This window comes from Delphinapterus leucas, chromosome 11 (genome assembly GCF_059928025.1).
Source record: "Delphinapterus leucas isolate spDelLeu-1000000601 "Yukka" chromosome 11, BTC_Dleu_Yukka2, whole genome shotgun sequence".
Lineage (NCBI taxonomy): Eukaryota > Metazoa > Chordata > Mammalia > Artiodactyla > Monodontidae > Delphinapterus > Delphinapterus leucas.
In genome coordinates, this window is record NC_143139.1 from 44,725,001 (window position 1) to 44,744,829 (window position 19,829).

At 50.1% G+C, this 19,829-nt stretch overlaps 3 protein-coding genes across 3 annotated transcripts; 2 read left to right on the plus strand and 1 right to left on the minus strand.

The window, feature by feature from the left end:
• The first annotated feature begins 1,775 nt into the window (after positions 1-1,775).
• On the plus strand, positions 1,776-3,285 carry ACKR5 (atypical chemokine receptor 5). The gene has a single exon (XM_022571452.3). The coding sequence runs from the start codon at positions 1,954-1,956 to the stop codon at positions 3,283-3,285; it is 1,332 nt and encodes a 443-aa protein (XP_022427160.3). The 5' UTR covers positions 1,776-1,953.
• Positions 3,286-3,338: 53 nt separating this feature from the next.
• ZBTB39 (zinc finger and BTB domain containing 39) lies at positions 3,339-13,465 on the minus strand. Its single transcript, XM_022571794.3, has 2 exons — positions 13,355-13,465; positions 3,339-11,813 (listed from the first exon to the last, which is right to left on the minus strand). Exon 2 carries the CDS (start codon positions 11,767-11,769, stop codon positions 9,634-9,636), a length of 2,136 nt encoding a protein of 711 aa, XP_022427502.2. The 5' UTR covers positions 11,770-11,813; positions 13,355-13,465; the 3' UTR covers positions 3,339-9,633.
• On the plus strand, positions 13,245-18,103 carry LOC149748018 (uncharacterized). Its single transcript, XM_089920897.1, is given in 2 exon segments — positions 13,245-13,761; positions 13,764-18,103. Coding segments are annotated over 2 exon segments (738 nt in total). The 3' UTR covers positions 13,985-18,103.
• Positions 18,104-19,829: the final 1,726 nt, after the last annotated feature.

A 19,829-nucleotide genomic window follows, 5' to 3' on the forward strand; every position in this document is an offset into this window, starting at 1 on the left:
CAAGGTCCTACTGTACAGCATAGGGAACTATATTCAATATCTTATAATAAACCATGATGGAAAAGAATATGAAAAAGAATATATATATATATATAAACCTGAATCACCTTGCTATACACCAGAAACTAACACAACATTGTAAATCAACTATATTTCAATAAAAAAAAATTTTAACATTATGCTAAGTGAAAAAAAAAACAGACACAAAGGTCACATGCATGACTTGACTGATATTAAATACGCTTAATAGGTAAATCCACAGAGACAGAAAGCAGAAGGGTGGTTACCAGTTGGCTGCCAGGAGCTGAGGGGAGAGGGGACCTGAGACTGCATGCTTAATGGGTGTGGTGTTTTCTTTTGGGGTGATGAAAATATTTTGGAATTAGATAGAAGTGGTGGTTGCTCAACAATGTGAATACTAAATGCCATTGAATTGTAAACTCTAAAATAGTTAATATTGTCATAGGGATCTCACCTCGATTAAATTTAATCCCCTCCAGCCAGCACACCCCTGGCCCTACAGCCTACAAAACATGGGCCCAGCTCCAGGCGGTTCTGCTCTCTTTTTGCTGCTGCTGTGTGGCTTGTGTGAGACAGGCAACGTCTCTGGATAAGGAAGCCCATCCTCCCTCCCCGCAGAGGTACCTCAGGGATCAAATGACTAACTGAGGTGAAAGAGCTCTGAGAAGCAGGATGCTCTGCTGACACGATGCTCACCAACAACACAAATCCAGGGACTCCAAGCTTTCCCCTTGGCTTGGAGGGAGAGAGAAGCCTGGTGTCTGTCTTCTCTCTCTCTCCCTCTCTCTCTCCTCCACACTTGGCCAGAGCAGTATGAGCTGTAGGGGGGAGAGTGCTGTTCTCCTTCCCCTCCCCATCCAGGAGTCTCCCCGAAGCTCAACACAGCCCCTTCCCCACCCACATTCAGTCTACCTCTCTCTCCAGATTCTCACCTCAGATCACAAAGTGAAGGCTGGGGGAACGCAGGGGTGGCCATTCAGCAAAAGAGCCAGAGTGATTACGTCTGAATAATTTTCAGATTTATTTTAGCCCTCCCACTCCCATCCAGTTCTGCTTCAGTAGGTATCAAGACAGACAGGGGAGAGTGGGATGCCAATCCCATTTATCGGGTGGCAAATACATACATACGTAAAGCATTAGCACGTCACTTTGATGGCTCATTTAATTCTCACAGACACCCGTATTAGTAGATACTGTTGCTGTCCCATTTTGCAGAGGAGAGAACTGAGGCTTAAAGAGGTAAATTCACACAGCCACAGGAGTCTGGAATTTAACGCTTGCAGCCTGACTCCTCCCTGTCACCGCTACACTGGATGTTGTGCTGTGACTTCCCCTCTAACTGGATTGGGGGAAGGCAGGAAAAACCCCGACCCTCTCCCACAGAGCCTCAGCCAGTGATACTGCTTCCCGGATGAGAAGGGCGGCCCTGAAGCCCGCAGCAAAGCCAGCCCCACGGCCACGGTCCCTCCAGCCTCCCCGCAGCTCCACAGCAGTCCAGACCTGCCGGCCCTCCAGGACCGGAGGTGCTCCCAACAGGGAAACTCAGGTGAGTGTTGCCCTCTCTCAGGGAAGAAGGCAGTGGAGTTTGGAGACGATTGACTTTCCTGCACGATCCACAGATGTTCCCAGGGATGAACTGGAAGTGTGTGTGTCTGTGTCTGTGTCTGTGTATGTGTGTCCCATACACAAGGCCCAAATAGCAAGACAGAGCAAGAGCCCCTAAGGAAGGCCTGTGTGAAAGGGCCAAAGGGTGAAGCGCCAGGAGAGAAGTGGAGGTTGAGCCCACCTGGGCTGGAGGAGGGCGGGACTGGCCTGGCCGGGGAGAAAGCGTTTGGCCTCTGGTCTCTCCCACCACTGAGACCCCTTAACAATATATTTGTGTTCGTGGGTTAAAGCCGGCAGTGAGTCGTGTGCTATTTATTCACGGTTTGAATGTTACACTTCCCTTTCTTGCCTCTTCAGACGCAGGATCTTTCCCCGAAGCCTCCTGGCCCCTGTGGCCTGCGACCTTGGGAACACCAGGCTGCTTTCGAGGCCTCCTCTCTCTTCCAACCCTCCCTTCTCCCCACTAGGCACTCGCTGGTCCTCATGTCGGCCCCGGGGCCCAGCGTGGCGCCCGCCAGCGAGGCGGGAGAGATCCACAACTGGACGGAACTGCTCCACTTCTTCAACCACACCCTGCCCGAGTGCCACATGGAGCTCAGCGAGAGCACCAAGCGAGTGGCCCTCTTCGTGCTCTACCTGGCTGTCTTCGTGGTCGGGCTGGTGGAGAACCTCCTGGTGATCTGCGTCAACTGGCGCGGGGCGGCCCGCGCAGGGCTGCTGCGCCTCTACGTCCTCAACATGGCCATCGCCGACCTGGGCATCGTCCTGTCCCTGCCCGTGTGGATGCTGGAGGTCACGCTGGACTACACCTGGCTCTGGGGCAGCTTCTCCTGCCGCTTCACTCACTACTTCTACTTTGCCAACATGTACAGCAGCATCTTCTTCCTGGTGTGCCTCAGCATCGACCGCTACGTCACCCTCACCAACGCCTCTCCCTCCTGGCAGCGCCACCAGCATCGAGGGCGGCGGGTCGTGTGCGCCGGGGTCTGGGTCCTCTCGGCCCTCATCCCGCTGCCCGAGGTGGTCCACATCCGGCTGGTGGAGAGCTTTGAGCCCATGTGCCTCTTCATGGCGCCCTTTGAAACGTACAGCACATGGGCCCTGGCGGTGGCCCTGTCCACCACCGTCCTGGGCTTCCTGCTGCCCTTCCCTCTCATTGCGGTCTTCAACGTGCTGACGGCCTGCCGGCTTCGGCGGGCAGGACAGCCTGAGGGCCGGCGCCACTGCCTGCTGGTGTGTGCCTACATTGCCGTCTTTGTCACCTGCTGGCTGCCCTACCATGTGACCCTGCTGCTGACCACACTGCACGGGACCCACATCTCCCTCCACTGCTATCTGGCCCACCTGCTCTACTTCTTCTACGACATCATTGACTGCTTCTCCATGCTCCACTGCGTCGTCAACCCCATCCTGTACAACTTTCTCAGCCCGAGCTTCCGGGGCCGGCTGCTCAACGCTGTGGTCCATTACCTTCCCAAGGTCCAGGCCAGGGAAGGCAGACATGCTTCCTCCTCCTCCTCCTCCACCCAGCATTCCATCGTCATCACCAAGGAGGGCAGCCAGCCCCCTGCAGCCAGCCCCCGCCACCACCCAAGCCTGAACTTCCAGGCAGCAGACACCCCACCCACCTCTGCTCCTCGGGCTCTTACAGCCAGCTGAGGAAGATTCCAGTCTCCTCTACCAGCCAAGTAGAAAGCTGGAAGTGTAGGTGAGAGATTGGGGGGGGTGGGGGGGCAGGGGGAGAGGGTCAGAGCCCTCATGGCCGAATTTTGAGTATGTCTTAAAATATTGAAGTCGGGGGATGGGGTGGGAGGCAGGGAGGGAGAGGGAACGGGTCCTTGGCGTTGTACCATTCGACACGGTCCCTGTGCCGAAGGGAGACACGCAGGGGAAAAGGAGAAATAAAGAATAGAGACAGACATGACTCTGGATCTCTGAAAAAGTCTGCACTGCAAGCTGGGACTGGGAAGGGAGCTGAAGCTAAAGAGATGCTCAGCAGAAACCAGATGCACCCGTTTCAGAAACCACCCTGGCCGGAAAGAGTGAGCTCCACAGGAACCCCACACAACTTTCCTTTTGTGTTTGTGCTTGTTGATCTCCTAGCACACATGTAGGCTACAGGGACAAGAGGCCAGAGGCCAAGGAGCCAGGAGGCCTCAGGAGGCTGTTTCCTAGCAGTGCATCCTCAGTGTGATGATAAATGGAGGGGGTGGGCGGTGGGGACAGCAGGGGCGGGGTGAAGCTGAGGTCTGAGACAGGCACCCTGCAGCTGGGCCAGCTCGAGGATTCTCCACCCCCGCCATGCAGGAAAGGGCTCCATTTCCTTGCTGATACTCTCCCCTTTGTCCATCCTGATCCCCTCCCCCCAAAGCAGAGGAGCTGTCCCAGAGTCCACGCTCCCCGTAGCCCATCTTCCCCCAGCTCTGGGTCTAGCAGGTTTCCAGACTTCTACCCTCAGTCCCTCCCTTTCTCTCCAGATCATAGGAAAATATCAAGACATCCACTCTGGGAGCAGACTTCGGGACAGGCAGCAGCAGGCACTGACAAGTGCTCTGTCCCTCAGCCTTTGCCCCTGCACGGGGTGGGGAGGTGGAAATCTTCCAATTCTGTCACAGGGCAGAGTTCTGGTGTTCTTGTGAGTCAGGTCTCACCCTCAGGCTTCTTTCTTCCTGGCCAAGTCGCCTCATAATTTTCCTGTCCAGCAACTTCTATGAACACTTGTCCTATAGACAGGAAAAGAAGTCCTCTTGTTAACAAGGAGGTCTTCTGGAAAGGGCTCATTTATCAGTTTGGGAAACTAGGACCACGTCCATGAAGCACTCTGACTGAAGTAGAGCCTAAGAGCAGGTCCCAGCCCACCAGTGCCGAACCCTCGGCCTCTCCATCCTGCCTGTGGAGAACGAAAGGTTTGTGGACACAGTCACTGAGACCTTCTGTCCTGCTCAAGTGCTCAGTATGTCAGGAATGTTTAACTTGGAATAACCACTCGCTGACCTAGAGCACCATCTCCTCTGCACTTAGAAATCTGAGCCTGTATTCACCAGATGCATTAAACATGTGCTCCAGCGGTGTATGAACCCGTTTGTCAGGAGCACAGAGGGAAATCTGTCTAACTCCCCCTGCTCATTGGGCCCAAACCTGAAAAAGGGCCTTTTCTTTTCTTTTTTTTAAGAGTCTTAACTCTTCAAACAGCTGCTTGGTGGCACAGACCTGAAACCTTTTTCAGCCAGGGGAGTTTGGGTTGTGACTTGGCGCTGCAGTAAGGGCTGAACCTAACAATGCACAGAATGCATTAGAAAGACTTTCCTCACTTGTGCCCACATAAAAACCCAGGCCAGATCCAATGCCCTTATCACTGACCCCTCCGACTCAGGGTCCAAAAGTTGTCTCAAGGAAACCCAGTTTTACATCTCTGTCACATCCCAGATTACCTGAGGCCACTTTCCCAACATCTTCTCTTCTCATGGACTCCATTTTGGCAACCAGTGACCACCCTGGCAGCACAAATACTTCCTTAGGGCCTGAGAGGAGAACTCGTGTGCTGACAGCAGCAAGGCCCTCTGCTCTACATTTGCAGAGCACTGATGGGGGCCTGGGCCCAAGCAGTGTGCTCTGAGACCAAATGGACCACATCACACCCTAACTTCTAGAGAGGTCTGTCTCTTCTCTGTGGGGGAACATTTGTTACCAACCTCATGAAATCATGCCGAACCTCCGCCCCCTTCTCTGAATCTGCCTCTCTCCACTCTGACATATCACGTCGTGGTGAATTAAATGGCACTGGCAAGACAATCTGCGGCCAAATCTCTGGTCCAACCAGACATTAGCAGAGTCCCACTGCTCTCTCTGGGCCAACAGAAGATTCCCCCAGAGATGGTCCCTCTGAAAAGGTTGGGCCATTGAGTTAATTTTCCACGAAAAGCAGATCAAGTCCGGGGAATTCCAGCTACAGGAAAGGAAAATGTGCACCTGAAAGAATGCTGGCACCTGCTGAGCAGAATACTGCTACTGAAAGGGTGATGGCCCAGATCCTCTCAACCCTGAGGGATGAGCATGATCACAGTAAATGAGAAAAGAATTCCCATTTCAAATTTCCTTTTTTTATTCTAAATAAAAACCACACTTTGTGCCGAACAATGGAATATAAAAGAATCAGATGTACAACGATTTTAGACATCTACTATTTGGGGGAAAAAGTTTACAAAATATACAAAACTTTACAGCAATAGATAGTAAACACTTAAATATTAGGAGGTCAGTACTTATTAATTTAATGGAAGGAGTTAAGACGTCAACAATTTTTCTTGGTTTCAAAAGAGATTTAGCTAGTAGAGGTGGGAGGGGAGGGTGGACTGGACAGGGGAAGGGTGTTAAAGAAACATCCAAGGTAAAAGTTTCCTTTTCATTCTGATGTTAAGTTTACCATGAGTTATCACGTTGAAATCAACGCTGTGTGCCCTGCTTCCTGATTCATTCAGCGCAGGATTTAGGGAAAAGGACACGTGGGGACTCCCACATGGGCAGATTTCTCCACACAGCCCACTTCCATGCCACCAAAATCATGCCCATCTATGAAGGAATTGAAATTCACTTCCTAAATTGAGTAGTCTGGGGACTAGGGCACAGCAGGTGGCCAGAGGAGGAAGAAAATCCACCAGCAGCAAAACCTGACTGGGGAGATGGTATTTAAGCTCAAAGGTTATCCTAGAGACAAAAGGGTACTGACAGAGCAGAAGAAAGTCAGAAAGAATTTTTATCCATTTCCTGACCCCCCACCCCCACCTCCTTTCTTCCCAACTAGCCATGAACTAGTGACTCCACTTAAAATTTAGGACCGAATACCAGGGTACAGCGGAGCTCCCCAGCAGGTGCTGTGGCATCAGTGAGCCGCGGGCGGGCCGGAGGAGCAGCAGGATACGGACCCCGTCCTCCGGCCACAGCAGCTGTCTACAGTGTGCCGTTAGAGTACCACCGTTTTCCCTTAGGAAAAGAGTTGGGGACGGCCTCGTGTTTGCTTTAATGCTCTAGCCGCCATCTTGAGATTCTTAATAATTTTTAAACAAAGGGCTCTGTAAATTATGTAGCTGGTCCTGAGTACAGAACAAGAAAAAGGGAGAAAAGGGAGAAGAAAAGACATTCAAGGATCAAACAGAACTTTGGAACGATACAGCAGGAGACAGTGCTAAACTGGGCTCCAGGGCAGAGAGGGCAACAAAATCCAAAGAACAGTTGAAAAAATTTTAAATTCAAAATACAATTAATACCTTCCACCAGGTATCCTACAGCACCCTTTGCCACAATATAGTGTTTCAAGTAAAACAGTGCAGAAAAGGGTGAGCTGGTGGCAGAGGCAGCAAACATGACTCCAAACAGAGGAAGGGTTGAGGTGCGAACATGGGGGACACGCAGGGGAACAGGGTTTGGTCAATGAGCCTCATGAGCTACTGACCTGCTACATGTCTGACTGCAACCAGCCGGGCCACCCTGGCTGACCACTTTGCCTCAGGAGGATCAGGGGGTGCAGTTTCTTGTTTAGTGTTTCAGGGGCAAAGTTTCAAGGACCTGCTTTTTGGTTTACTGGCGAAAAGGGAAAACTTCACAGTTTCAGGTTAAGTGTACAGACTACCCAGCAACCATGATATCCTCTGTTAAGGAAGAGGGTTTCTCCAGCATATTGATCCATTCTCAGCTACCTGGCTGGGTCCCAGTGAGTATCCCCACTCTCAGTTCCGGCCCTTCAAAACTCAGTCCTCACCAACAATCTGGGAGAAACCACTCAGGCTTGAAAAGCTTAGCAGATAAGTGACTGTAGTCTTTTACACACCTTCCTTCTTAATCGTGTAATGGTCAGCGTGGGAAGAAAGGGAGCAGTCAGTCAGGGAAGAAGTGTCAGCACTGCTTTCTGACAAGAATGTCCCAGGGGAACATTTAACTAGTTGGATTCAGACGCTGAAAGGTGGCCACTTGACAAGTCCCTTCATGTAATGGTCACCCCACCAGATAGCCATGCACACAAACTCAGAGGCTTTATCAGTTTAGGGCTGGGGAGAGAGGCAGCAGGTCCAACAGGGACAGAGCTTTGGTTTACTTGTATGTCTTATTATAGCTTCCCAACTTTAGGAAGGATGAGAAAATATGCAAAAAGGTCCTTCATGTGACTTGATCCCCTCAACCCAGTGCCCAACCTACTCAATCAGAGGACGGAAAGGGGATGGAAGGCCTAGGGATTTAACAAGCCTCAACTTTCTAGAATGTACATCCATTACCTAAATGGTTCCCTGGGTCTATTCTGCAAAAGACTATCTGGAGAGAAAGAAAAGAATTTGCTTGTTTAAAGGCTTGACCTGTTCTCCCCTAGTTTTAGCCCCCGTTTCCCAAATATCTGGCCAGGATTGTCCCCTGGAATATGGCTACTTGCTGGGGAGAAGCTCATTTTCCTGAAGTCTCTTATCCAAGAGATGCTGGGTAATATGTACACAAAAACAAAAATAAATAAATATTAATGTCCAAAAAGGCCTTGTGAGTTAACTAAAACCACTTGCTTGTAAAACAGACTGGGGTGCTGCTGAGTCCCACGAGGGGCTGTATCAGGGCCGAGGCCAGGGACCCCCAGAGCTCGCCTGAGCAGGTGAGGTAGTATGGGTTACTGAGGTGCCACCTTGTGAGATGCGAGATCCGAGGGCCCTCTCCCTCAAGCCTTCTTTGGGTAAGACCCCTCAAAAAGGCAACTAAGAACGGAGCCAATCAGCACCCCAGGACTGGGCAGACCCATTCCCGAGTCACCTAGGGAGGGCCTGAACCAGCTGCTGGTCAATAGCGCCCCCTGGTGGCGACACAATGGCAGATCAGGATAAATTCCAGCAGGTCAAAGGGGAGCTGCCAAAGCTCTGGCCCAGTTAGCACAAAGTATTAACAACAGGTTACCTGACTGGGACAGACAGACACACATCCCGCTACAAACCACCAGTTACTCGGGTCCCTTTAATCCTGCAGGGCTCACAGTCCACCACTCCACCTCATGGGGTCTTCTCATCCACGCTATAGGCCAAACACACTTCTAGGTGGGAGACTGGATGTAAATTAAGGCAAGGCTGCTGCTTCAGAGACATCCCCACCTCTCCACCAGGAAACTCAAGGTCGATGGACGTGGCCAGATGACAGAGGATTACATCAAAGCGGCTCCCTGTCCTTTCTGCCCACAGGGAAGGCCTGACGTCCCGGGCCATCACTCCATAAAATTGTGTTTCTTTGGAATTGAGGAGAAAAGAGAAAACCTCCCTTCCTGTCCATCCAGGCTGCCACTTCCGGCAGCACTGCAGGACACCCCTTCTGGCTGGCAAGGATTCATCCCAAAGCCTTCTGACCTAAACAGAACGCTTTGTCCCCAGTTTGGATCTAGCTGCCAAGAGATTTTACTGTCCAATCAGCAGATTCGAGCCATGGAACAAGCAGGACCCTCCATCCCTGACCCCTTTCCCCTGCTGAGGGCTGGGACTGGCACCTGAGGTGAGCTGCCCTGCTGACCAGTCTTTTCTGAATGACCACATTCCCAAAATCTCTCTCATAGCTGGTTGTCCCGGTTGGAGGTCTGGCAGTAATACCCACGGTGAAAACCTCTCTCCACCTCCTCTGTTCAGTGAGGCTGTTGGTTGGATTCTTAGCAGCATAAAACCTATCAGTAAACTAAAACTCGAGCGGCTGGGGAAGGGGATCTAGTTGACACCAACTGCCTGACGAGATCCCAAAACCAGCCTCAAAAGAATCAAAAACACAGCCCTCCATGGGCAAGAACAGGTAAGGAGGTAAACATGATATAGGGCCGTTGTTCTCAAAAACAGTAACAGTGTTCATGTGCTATTTCTTCTTTCTTCTTTTTTCAACACAGGACAGAACAGAACCCCTAGCAAGGCAAAACTGTAACTTCAGCTGGGGAGGGACCAACAGCCATTAGAAAACCAACGTCCTGGCTGCTGCCTGGGAGCTCCCCCTGGCTCTGCTGTGACCCAGTCAGCTGTCCAGGTTCTTTTCGGCCTCTTTGGAATGGATAATGTACATGAAGGTCTGCTCAATGGTGAAGTCAGGCGGGAGGCTGCCTTTGTGCACGCCGACGTGCTTGCTCATGAGGTTAAGGGTGGAGCTGTAGTGGCCACAGACCGTGCAGCGATACATGAGGGCCCCCGAGTGCGTCTTCAGGTGGCATTTGATGGTCGAGCGGCCTCGGAAGAACTTGTGGCACACCTTACACTGGTACGGCTTCTCGCCCGTGTGGATCCGCCGGTGGTAGTTGAACTCACTCGTGTGGGCAAACCTTTTGCCACACACCTTGCAGCTATACTTGCTATTCCCAGGTTGGCCCTGCAGCACCAGCTCCTCATTCAGGAACTCCTCAGCCGGCAGCTTCCGCTTCTGGAGAGCTGGGTGCTGTAGCCCCAAACCAGGCCGTGCGTCAAGGCCACTGTTGCATTTGTGCTGGCTGACGTGGTAGCGATAGGCAGCCTCCGACTTGAAGCTCTGGCTGCACAAGTGACAGTGGAAGAGGGCGTCTTCCAGGCTTTGGTGCACAGCCATGTGCTTCTCCAGGAGAGGCCAGTCCACAAAGCTGTTCGCACAGACAGAGCAGGAGAAGACTGAGATACCGAGATGGGAGAGTGTGTGCCACATGAGGCTGCAGAGGTTGAGGTGGCGCTGGTCACAGACGCTGCAGGCCTGGCCCTTCAGGTTCAGATGGTCAAGGATGTGGCCCCGGACCACGTGGAAATCTTTGGCCAATGCCTTCCCGCAGGCAGCACACTGCAGCTCTGCGGAGGCTGCCCCTGAAAAGAGACCCAGCTTCCCAGGCAGGGGGTCGTTGGGGTGGACGATGATGTTGTTCTCAAATATTCCATCCCGTCGGTGGAGGGTCAGCTGCCACTGGGTAAAGAACTTAGTTTCACACATGTCGCAGGAGAAGAGGAAAATACCAATGTGGGACAGAACATGGGTCACCCGGGAGTTTCGGTCCTGGAAGTGGGTCTCACAGACCTTGCAGTTGCCAGTCAGCAGGTCCACATGGTCCCGAGCATGCTGTCGGATCAGTTGAATGTTGGGCTCTAGAACTTTCTTGCATACCTGGCAGGGCATGGCCTTATTCTCTCGGTTGTCACTCTCTCCAAAAGTCAGCTCGTCCTCACTGTCATCACTCAACTCAATCACCTCCTCAGCTGTGCCTGTCTCCTCGGTGGGGTCTTCAAACTGCAAGTCATCATCCCCCAGGTCCTCCAGCTGGAGCTCATCCATCTGCCCAAAGCTCGGGTCTTTGGGGTGGTCGCTATTGCTCAGACAGGCGTTGGTCCCAGTGGTGATGTCTATTGCATTGTCGGGGGTGAAGAAACTGTTTTTACTGAAGTCTCCATTGCTCTGGACTTTGTATGGCTGGCAGGACCTTGTGCTGGTTTGGATGCCCATGCTGACAGTGCCTAGGACTGGCTGGGTCACCACACTGGGAACGGACGTGAATGGAGCAGGGGCATCATGGTCTTCTGTCTTTGGCGGCAGTGGCTGCTGCGGCAGAGGCAGGCTATGGTTAGTGTCACTGGTAACGTTTCTCTCTTCCTCTTTATAGTTTCCTCCAGCATCACTAGGCAACGCATAGTTTCGATCAGGACCAAAGTGCTCCCCCCCACCCCTGAGTTCTCCAAGGGGATGGGCTGGTTCTGCTGAGCTACAGCTCAGGGTACTGGAATGGCTCTCACTGGTGCCGGTCAGGGGCTTGGCCACAGCAGTGTTCTCCAGGTCAGGAAAGGTGGAGTGACAGGCCCGGAGAAGATCCTCCATACCCAGTCGCTCAGCTACCTCGTAAATGACCCCAACGTTGATCAGGTCCGTGAAGAGCTCTGACGTGTAGACAAAGCTCAGAATCTTCTCAAAGTTGGCGGGGGTGATGAAGTCTACCACATAGGTCCTGGCAGCATCAAGCCCAGTGTTCAGGAAGAGGTTCTGGAAGTAGCCAGCTGCGCAGGCCAGCACGGCTTTGTGGGCTGGGAAGGAGCGGCTCCCCACTACGATGGTGACATCACACATGGTCTCGGAGAGCCGGCACTTGTTGAGTTCCTTCAGCAGGTTGTTGGGGTGGTTGGTGCTTTGCAGTTTGATCCTCATGCCCATCTTAGCAGCTCCTATGACGTTGCCTCCTTATCAGCACGGTTAATCTGTGGACAGCAAAAGGAAAAGGTGGATGGCCAAACACACCCCTGCCGGTGAGGAGTTCTGCAGGACGAAATGCCACCAGTCTGCACGTTTCCAAGCCCTGGGCGGAGAGCAAGAGTGAATGGACAGACACCTGCTCCATTCTGCTCGGGGCAAGGACAGCAAAAGTGACAGGGCAGTGACCCCTCTCCCTGCATACTCCCAAAGACAAGAGTTGTCACAACAAAATCCAAAACTATTGAAAAAAATCTGATGGGTTGGTCTTTAAGAGTAAGAGAAGCTGTAGGCCTGGGTGGACAGAAGCTAGTGCCTTAAAGCCAAGCCAGAAGCATCCTCTCGACACAATCTTATACTTCATTACCAGAGCAACTGGTTCTAATTTTTCTCATATTAAATGCCTAATTTCTTCCTGAATCCAGGCTTTCCTATCTCACTAAGTATATTCTCTTCGCTTATGATGCCAAATGCCATATACATACTTGAACACAATTATCAAGCTCCATTACCTGTTGGGGACAAGATAAGGATGTTCTACCCTTTAGTTTCCTATCATTGCTGTGATCGTTCAGGCCGTAAAAAAATCTCTTGCTTATTCTTGAGTTCCCATCTCTCCCTACCTATGCTACCTGCCTCCCCTCTTGTCTCTCCATAGCCCAGAGCCATTCAGATACTGCTCTATCACATTCTCTGTATGCTGTGGATGAAGTTAAAACACTCAGACACCAGAGAAGTAAGGCAAAGCAGAACACCACTGTGACATTTAATATTACCTAAATATGCTTCAATTTTTCTTCCCACCCTTTTCAGGATTTATGCTTATGTTGACCAGAAATAAGAGATATACCTGATGCCATAAGAAGGCATCTAATTACATAGGTAAGTCCTAAAGGCTTGCTCAGTACCACTTTTTCCCCTTTTTGAGTCCTGCCCGCCAGAAAGAAGACAAACTAGTTGCCTTCTCTCTCGGCCTCACGACTCGCCCTGGGCAACACAGACCCTTTCTTCACCTCACCACATTCGACTAACTCCCAACTTTTTCTGGGGCCCAGGAAGCTTCTGAGCATTGCTGGGTACCAGCCAAGCATCTCCCGGGCCCTGGTGGCCACACATCAGCGGTCAGTAGGTCCGGACACCGGGAAGCCCAAGCGGGCAGTGGGAGGGGACGGATTCGGAACTTCGGAGAAGGCACCCCAACAATCCCGCGGCGCCGCCGTCTCCCCTCTGGAGGGTCGAATCCGAGAGGAAGGGCGTTGGATCTGGCTGGGGCACTCCATCTGGGAGGCATCGAGCACTTCGGTCCCTCCCCAAACAGCGGGGGAATTCCTCAGGGCGACCTCGGGCGGGGACGGGGGGTGGCGGCGGGGAGCGGGGTCGGATGGGGATCGAGGGGATAGGCGGCGGGGCCGGCCAGGGTCGGCGCGCGGCCGGGGAGGATGGGTCCGGCCGAGGGGAGCGGGCAGGAGGGAGCCAAGCGAGAGCGAGAGAAAGGCCGGGACGGGGGTCGGGCCTCGGCCGGGGCAGCCCTCGGCCGGACCGCGCTTACCCGGCTCCGCGGGGCTCGAGCACCATCGCCGCCGCCGCCTCACACAAAGGCCCCGGCCCGCCGTGCCCGGCCCGACAAGGAGGCGGCGCCGCCGGCCGCGGCCAGACTCTCCATCCGCCGCGCCGCTCGCCGCACCGGCCCGGGCCGCCCCCACCGCCCGGCCCGCAGCGCCCCCCGCCGTCCCGGAGGAGGCAGCGCCCCCCGCCGCTCGGCCGCAGCGCCCCCAGCCGCGCAGGAGGAGGCAGCGCCCCCTCAAGGCGGGGCCGGGCGCGAGGCCAGCGGGCCAAAGCCGCCGAGCCTCCGGCCGCCCTCACCCCTCGCGCCCCCTCCGCTTCCCCGCCCGGCCCTCGCGCTACCTGGGACCCTCGGCCCCACCTCCAACCCCCGCGCGGCCCAGGGACCGCCGCCGCCGGGCCCCGCGGGCAACTGTGAGGACGTTTCCAACACCCCCATCCCCAACCCAGGCCTGGCTTTTCTGAAGCACTGATCCTCCGTCTGCAGGACCACTCCCTCCTCGCGCTGGCACCTGGAGAAGTGAAAAACCCTATCCCAGCTCTAAGCTTGAATCGGCTTCCCTGTTCCACATCTCACATTCCCAGAAGTTTACTCTCAGAACGTCTGCTGTTGTAGTTTTACACGAAGTTGTGAGGCTGTTTGATTAATTTACGTCTCCTCCACCAGGCAGTGACCTTCCTGAAGGCAGGGCGCCGTGGTTCTGCACACTACCGCGTCCCTGCGCTTCCCACACGCTTCTGGTTCATATGATAGGTGCTTAACAAAGCTTGTTTGAATGAATGAACAAGTACTTTTGGGTCCCTGGTGGAGAACCCTCTGGAAGTTCACTGTGGACCCTCCTTCCAGCTAGGTGGGCAAATGAAGGAATTCACAGGATCCTACTGCACCTTGGCAGCACAGGCCTGTTCCCGGCAGCTTGTCCTCCCTGGAGGGGAGCAGAACTTGACACCTCGACATATGCCTCTTTGGCATAAGGATTATTTTTAAGAAGCAGCAGACAGGGGAGAAGCTCTGAAAAGTGAGTAGAAGTTACGCTTTTGTAAAAGATATTTACATTTATAAGGGAAATGTCCATTTGCAAGGTACCTCTCTGTACCAGGAAGAGAAGGGTTACTAAATGTCTAGAAACTCTTAGTTTTTCTGGGTATCTCCCATGTATACAGGAAGTATACATGTTGTTAAACTTCTGTTTCTTTTTTCCTTTTAATCTGTCTTTTATTATTTACTCAGCCAGGAACCTCAAAGGGTGAGGGAGAATTATTTTTCCTCCCCTACTTCCTCAACTCATTTTCAGCTCAGTTTCTCTGCTTCCACCCACCCTTCTCCTTTAGTGCAGCAGTTACCCTCCAAATCTTCTCCCCAGATGCTCCTGCCCAAGAATTGTTATCAAACTGAGACTACTTGAGTTTAACTGAGAGATGTGATCAAAATTTAAGGCATTGGCACCATTACCAGCGATCAGTCTGAAGTTCTCATCACAGCTTTTACTGTGACATTCACAGGTCATGAAGGTTTTTTGGCTGAATCTCTGTGGTATTCACAGGTCACGACTTCAGGCTCACAGTTTTTTAGCTGGTCATATTTTTTATTCCCTTTTTGGTGTTCCAGTCTTAGGGAGATCATTTGCTTGGTGGTTAGCAACTGACAACATGCATTTAAAGCTTTTAAGAGAATACAGGAGGCTTCCTTGGTGGCGCAGTGGTTAAGAATCCGCCTGCCAATGCAGGACACACGGGTTCGAACCCTGGTCCGGGAAGATCCCACGTGCTGCAGAGCAACTAAGCCTGAGTGCCACAACTACTGAGCCTGTGCTCTAGAGCCCGTGAGCCACAACTACTGAAGCCTGTGTGCCTAGAGCCCATGCTCTGCTGCAAGAGAAGCCACTGCAATGAGGAACCTGCACACAGCAAGGAAGAGCAGCCCCCACTCACCGCAACTAGAGAAAGCCTGCGTGCAAGCAACGAACACCCAACACAGCCATAAATAAATGAATTTATTTTTTAAAAAAAGAGAGAGAGAGAATACAGGGCACAAGGAGACTACTATAACGATTATAAGCAGGACAATTCCCAATGTCTAGAGTGCACTTCAGAGCCATGGTCCCCAAGACCCAAAGCAATCAAAATCAAACAAGTCAAAGAAAGACCCCATTAGAGGAGTCACCTTTTTAAGCCAAGTGGCTTGTTCAGTAATCTTATGCAGCTGAGTTTCAACTTCCCCAGAAGTGTTCATTTAGGTACAGTGGGTGGTGGTGGCCATAGCACAGATACCTCCTTGTTCAGCTAAAAGAAAATCAAGAACAACTTTGGCTGGAGAGTCTAAGGATTTTTGTTGGGCAGGCATTAGTTTAGCAGCACATTCAGGAAAATCTTTAAGAGTTAAGGAGAGATTTCTGATCACAACCTCATCTGTACTCACTCCTAACCAGGAGTAGAGGGACCTGCCAAAGGAAGCAAATCCTGAATCACGAAAGCCTCCTGGTAGGTCCTTTCTAATTTGATGATGTAAATTCAGGGAAGTTGACCCAATAAGGTGTCTCAGTTTGTCTGTGAACAGTCAGGGGCACAGTTACATAACCTAAAAGGCATTGCCCAGTTATGCACTAGCCATCCAGGCATTCCTAGGCCCAAGGAGAATGACAACCACCACAGACAAAGATTAATTCTGTCAGGGCACAAACCAGTTCTGCTAAGGTGGCACTATTAATGGTCAGATCAGAGTTTTTATGACAAAACCAGCAGTCTGAAATGTTATCCCCCTTAGCAATGGCCTGGGACATATGGATGATGATGTCATCTTTCCAGACCAATGACAGAGTAAAGGAAAGAAAGAAAAGAAGTAAGGGTTTCAAGTTTAGTTAAAGTAGGAAGTCTTGATCTGATGTCTTGGGTGGAAGAAGTTTACATCAATGTCAGCTACCCCTCTTCTTTGTCAATTTGATTTTGAGGTCTCCAGCTGGTGTGCAGTTCCTAAAATCAGAAGGAGCCCTTTTTAATTAGGAGCTGTGGACCCAACGTTCAAGTTCCTGAAGTTTGGCTGCCATCCGGGTAAGACCTGGTATAGTCCCTTCCAAGGAGTTTCAAGGGCATTCTATTAGTGATTATTAGTGATTATTAGGTTATTAGTGATTCCAAATTAGAAGGGTGGGAGAAAATTGGAAACATTGGTTTGGAGAGTTGTAGCCAGATATTTGAGGAAACTAGAAGAATTCAGGATCTAGTTTAGTTTTCAAGTATATTACAAAACCTCAAAGATAACTAACAGAATTAGAATCTAATATTTACAAAGGTTAAAACATAATTTTTCTTTCTACAATCACCCCATTTCCCCCCAAATATAACACAACAATTTGTTTGAATTTAACTTGGCCTGATTAGTTACATAAGTGCAACAAGAGTAGTGATTGACCATATAAGCTCTTTTTTAAGACTGCTTTACTAGGAGTTTCAGATTGAACTCTTAAAAGCCTCTGAAGCCAGGAAGCCAAGCCAAGGATTGCCATCAGATTTTACCTGAAAAACCTGTAGTTTGGGTGAATTCTCCTCTTCTCAAGGTCCTGAAAATATCCTGGGGTTCCTGGACCTGCTGGGAAATGACCTTCCTTACTTACATGGTAAGACTGCCAGGAACCCTGTAAGTAGAGTACCAAGCCAATTTTTCCAAGGGGCTTTACTGGCCTTATAAAGTCAACCTTAGTTCCTTAAAGCTACCTAGTCATATCTGAGTCTATGCACATTTCTCTTAACTATGACATTTCAGTCAAAGCCTTGATAATGTAGCCAGCGTTTCTAATTGCATCCTGTTACAAGGAGAGCAGATTTTTATTGGACTTATGCAAATAACTAATCATATTGCCCTGAGAAGAATACTCAAGAGCTTCTGAATTCTGACAGGATCAGGTAGGGAGAAAAAGTACATGTTTCATCTTTGTTTACAAAGGTATATGTTACCAAATTGCTGTAAATCATAGATAGCTTAAGAAAAAAAAGGTTTTCTTAAATTTAGAAAAACAAAACATTAAGGGACCAGCAATGTTGCAAACAAAAAAGTCGTAAAATTTTTAATTCTTCTCCTCAGTTATTCAGTCCCATGTAAGTAATACTTGTTCTGCTTGAATCCAGTTTTTCCATTAGTTCTGGAAATTCTTACCTTGTTCAGTTATATGCTCTTAAAGTTATCATAAACCTGTACTTACCAAAGTCCTTTCCATGAATCTTCTTGAAAATGACGTACTTTTGCAGCTGGTGTTGAAGAATTTGCATAAGGCCTTTAAGAACAATCTCTTTTCCAGTGTTTCCATTGATTACAACTGAACATCAATCCCTGGGGCAGCATTTTGATGATGGACACCTAGGAGGATGTAATAGGGGAGGCCTAGGTGTTGTTCTAGATACCTTTTGTGTTTTTAGTAAGATTTTGCCATTTTTGTAGATATTTATAGCTTCTGGAACCATCGTTCTTAGACATAAAATAGGCAGGTATGCCAGAAGGTGGCATGCTTGACTCTTTGGAGCTTAAGGATCCTGTTATATTTTTAGCTAAGATTTTGGGTCTCTTGGAGCCAAACTAATACCTAAGAGGGATGTGCCACTGGGTTGGAGATTGTGTGGTGTTTTACAAGTGTACCTCATTGCATGGAAATTTTATTGAGTTTGGCATCAATCTAACCCATTCTATGACCAAATTATCCTAACATGGGAGTCTTTTGGTTAGGTGAGCACTCTAACAGTTGTTTTTGTTGTTTTGTTTTATTTTTTTCTAACAGCTTTTAAGTGCTCATCAATTTTTGTAACTTTATGGCTTCCAAGATTCCCATTAACAATAGCCTTTATCTACACTAAGCGAGACAAACAAACATGTGCATCTTAACACACCAGCAGTAACCAAGAGATGTTACTGCAGCTTGGCCAAGGAAAGTCCCTGTGTGCACCACCAATAATTCCCATGGAACTGGGGACTGGAAAAAAGATTGAACCAGCAGACCCCAAACAATGGGGATTGCAGACTGGTTCCAAACAAATATGAAACTGCAGACCAAACCACCAGCAGTTCCCTGTGTGGGATCTGGGTACAAACCAGCAGCTGGGATTTTCTGCTCAAGTGGGGGAATTGTGGTCTGAACCACAATTGGGGGGAATTGGGTTCTGGATGGAATCATCTGGTAGCTCAAGCTGACCTGTGCCAGATGGGAAAGTCAATTAGATCAGGAGCTTGACACAGAGAGTGGAGCTCAGAGCTGAGAGGAACTTACTGGTGGCCCTTGGAAACAATGAGAGAGACACAGAACTCAAAAGAGTTTTCAGGGACCATGCCTACGTTTCCCGTTGAGTTGTTAACAAACCCCCTAAAGGTATAGATTAAAGTTTATACTGTTTATACTTGTGATATTGTGATTTATAATAAAATATATATATATGGTCATTACCCCCATTTCTAGCACAGAACTCCTAAAACACTTGGAATTTCCTAAGTGATGAGAGCCATAAAGATATCTTTTGTTATGCTATCGAGTGACTTTGGGACTGCACCTAAAGATGGGGACTGGTCTCCAGGAGAACCAACTTTATGGTTAAAAGGTTGGAACTTTCATTCCTAAGCCCCTGACCTCCAGGGAGGGAAGAGGGCCTGGAGGTTGAATCAATTATCGTTGGTCAATGGTTTAATCAATCATACCTATGTAATAAAACTTCCATAAAGTCCTAAAGGAACTGGGTTTGGAGAGCTTCCAGGTTGGTGAAAATGTAGAGATTCAAGGAGAGGAGGGTGGCATGCTCAGAGAGAGCATGGAAGCTCCACACCCTGTTCCCCATGCCTTGCCTTATGCCTCTCTTCCATCTGGTGTTCCTAAGTTATATCCTTTTATAATAAACTGGTGATCTAGTGAGTAAACAGGTTTCCTGAGTTCTGTGAACCACACTAGCAAATTAATGGAACTCAAGGAGAGGGTTGTGGGAACCTCCAACCTGTAGAGAGTTAACAACCTGGGCTTAAGATTGGATCTGAAGGAGGGGTGGGGGTGGGGGACGTCTTGTAGGACTGAGCCCTCAACCTGTGGAATCTGATACTATCTCCAGGTAGATAATGTTGGAGCACTGCTTGTTGGTGTGGGAAATCTCCCCCTCCACACACTGAATTGGGTCTAGAACCTTTAATACCGAAGTCTTTAAAGTAAATCATCATGTAATAACAATAGCACACATATGCAAAGCTAACTGGAGAAGGGCCAGGAATTCAGCCCAAGGTCTTTTTGACCAGGTCCCCTTAGGCATCAACATCTTTACAACAGGAAGAAGAAGGCCAGGATTCCTTCACACATTCTCCAAGCACAAAAACAGAAATCCAATTTAAGGTTTGTCTTCATTTTGCCTGGAATGCCCAGTACTGCAATTTTCATTAGTCCCACCAGAGAGCAACCTTTCTACACTTATGCTCCTACTTGGCAAGAACAGAACCACCTCGT

Bases quoted from the DNA above. Each gene is read 5' to 3' on its own strand.
- ACKR5 (XM_022571452.3), top strand. From the start codon at position 1,954: ATGTTACACTTCCCTTTCTTGCCTCTTCAGACGCAGGATCTTTCCCCG.
- ZBTB39 (XM_022571794.3), bottom strand. From the start codon at position 11,769: ATGGGCATGAGGATCAAACTGCAAAGCACCAACCACCCCAACAACCTG.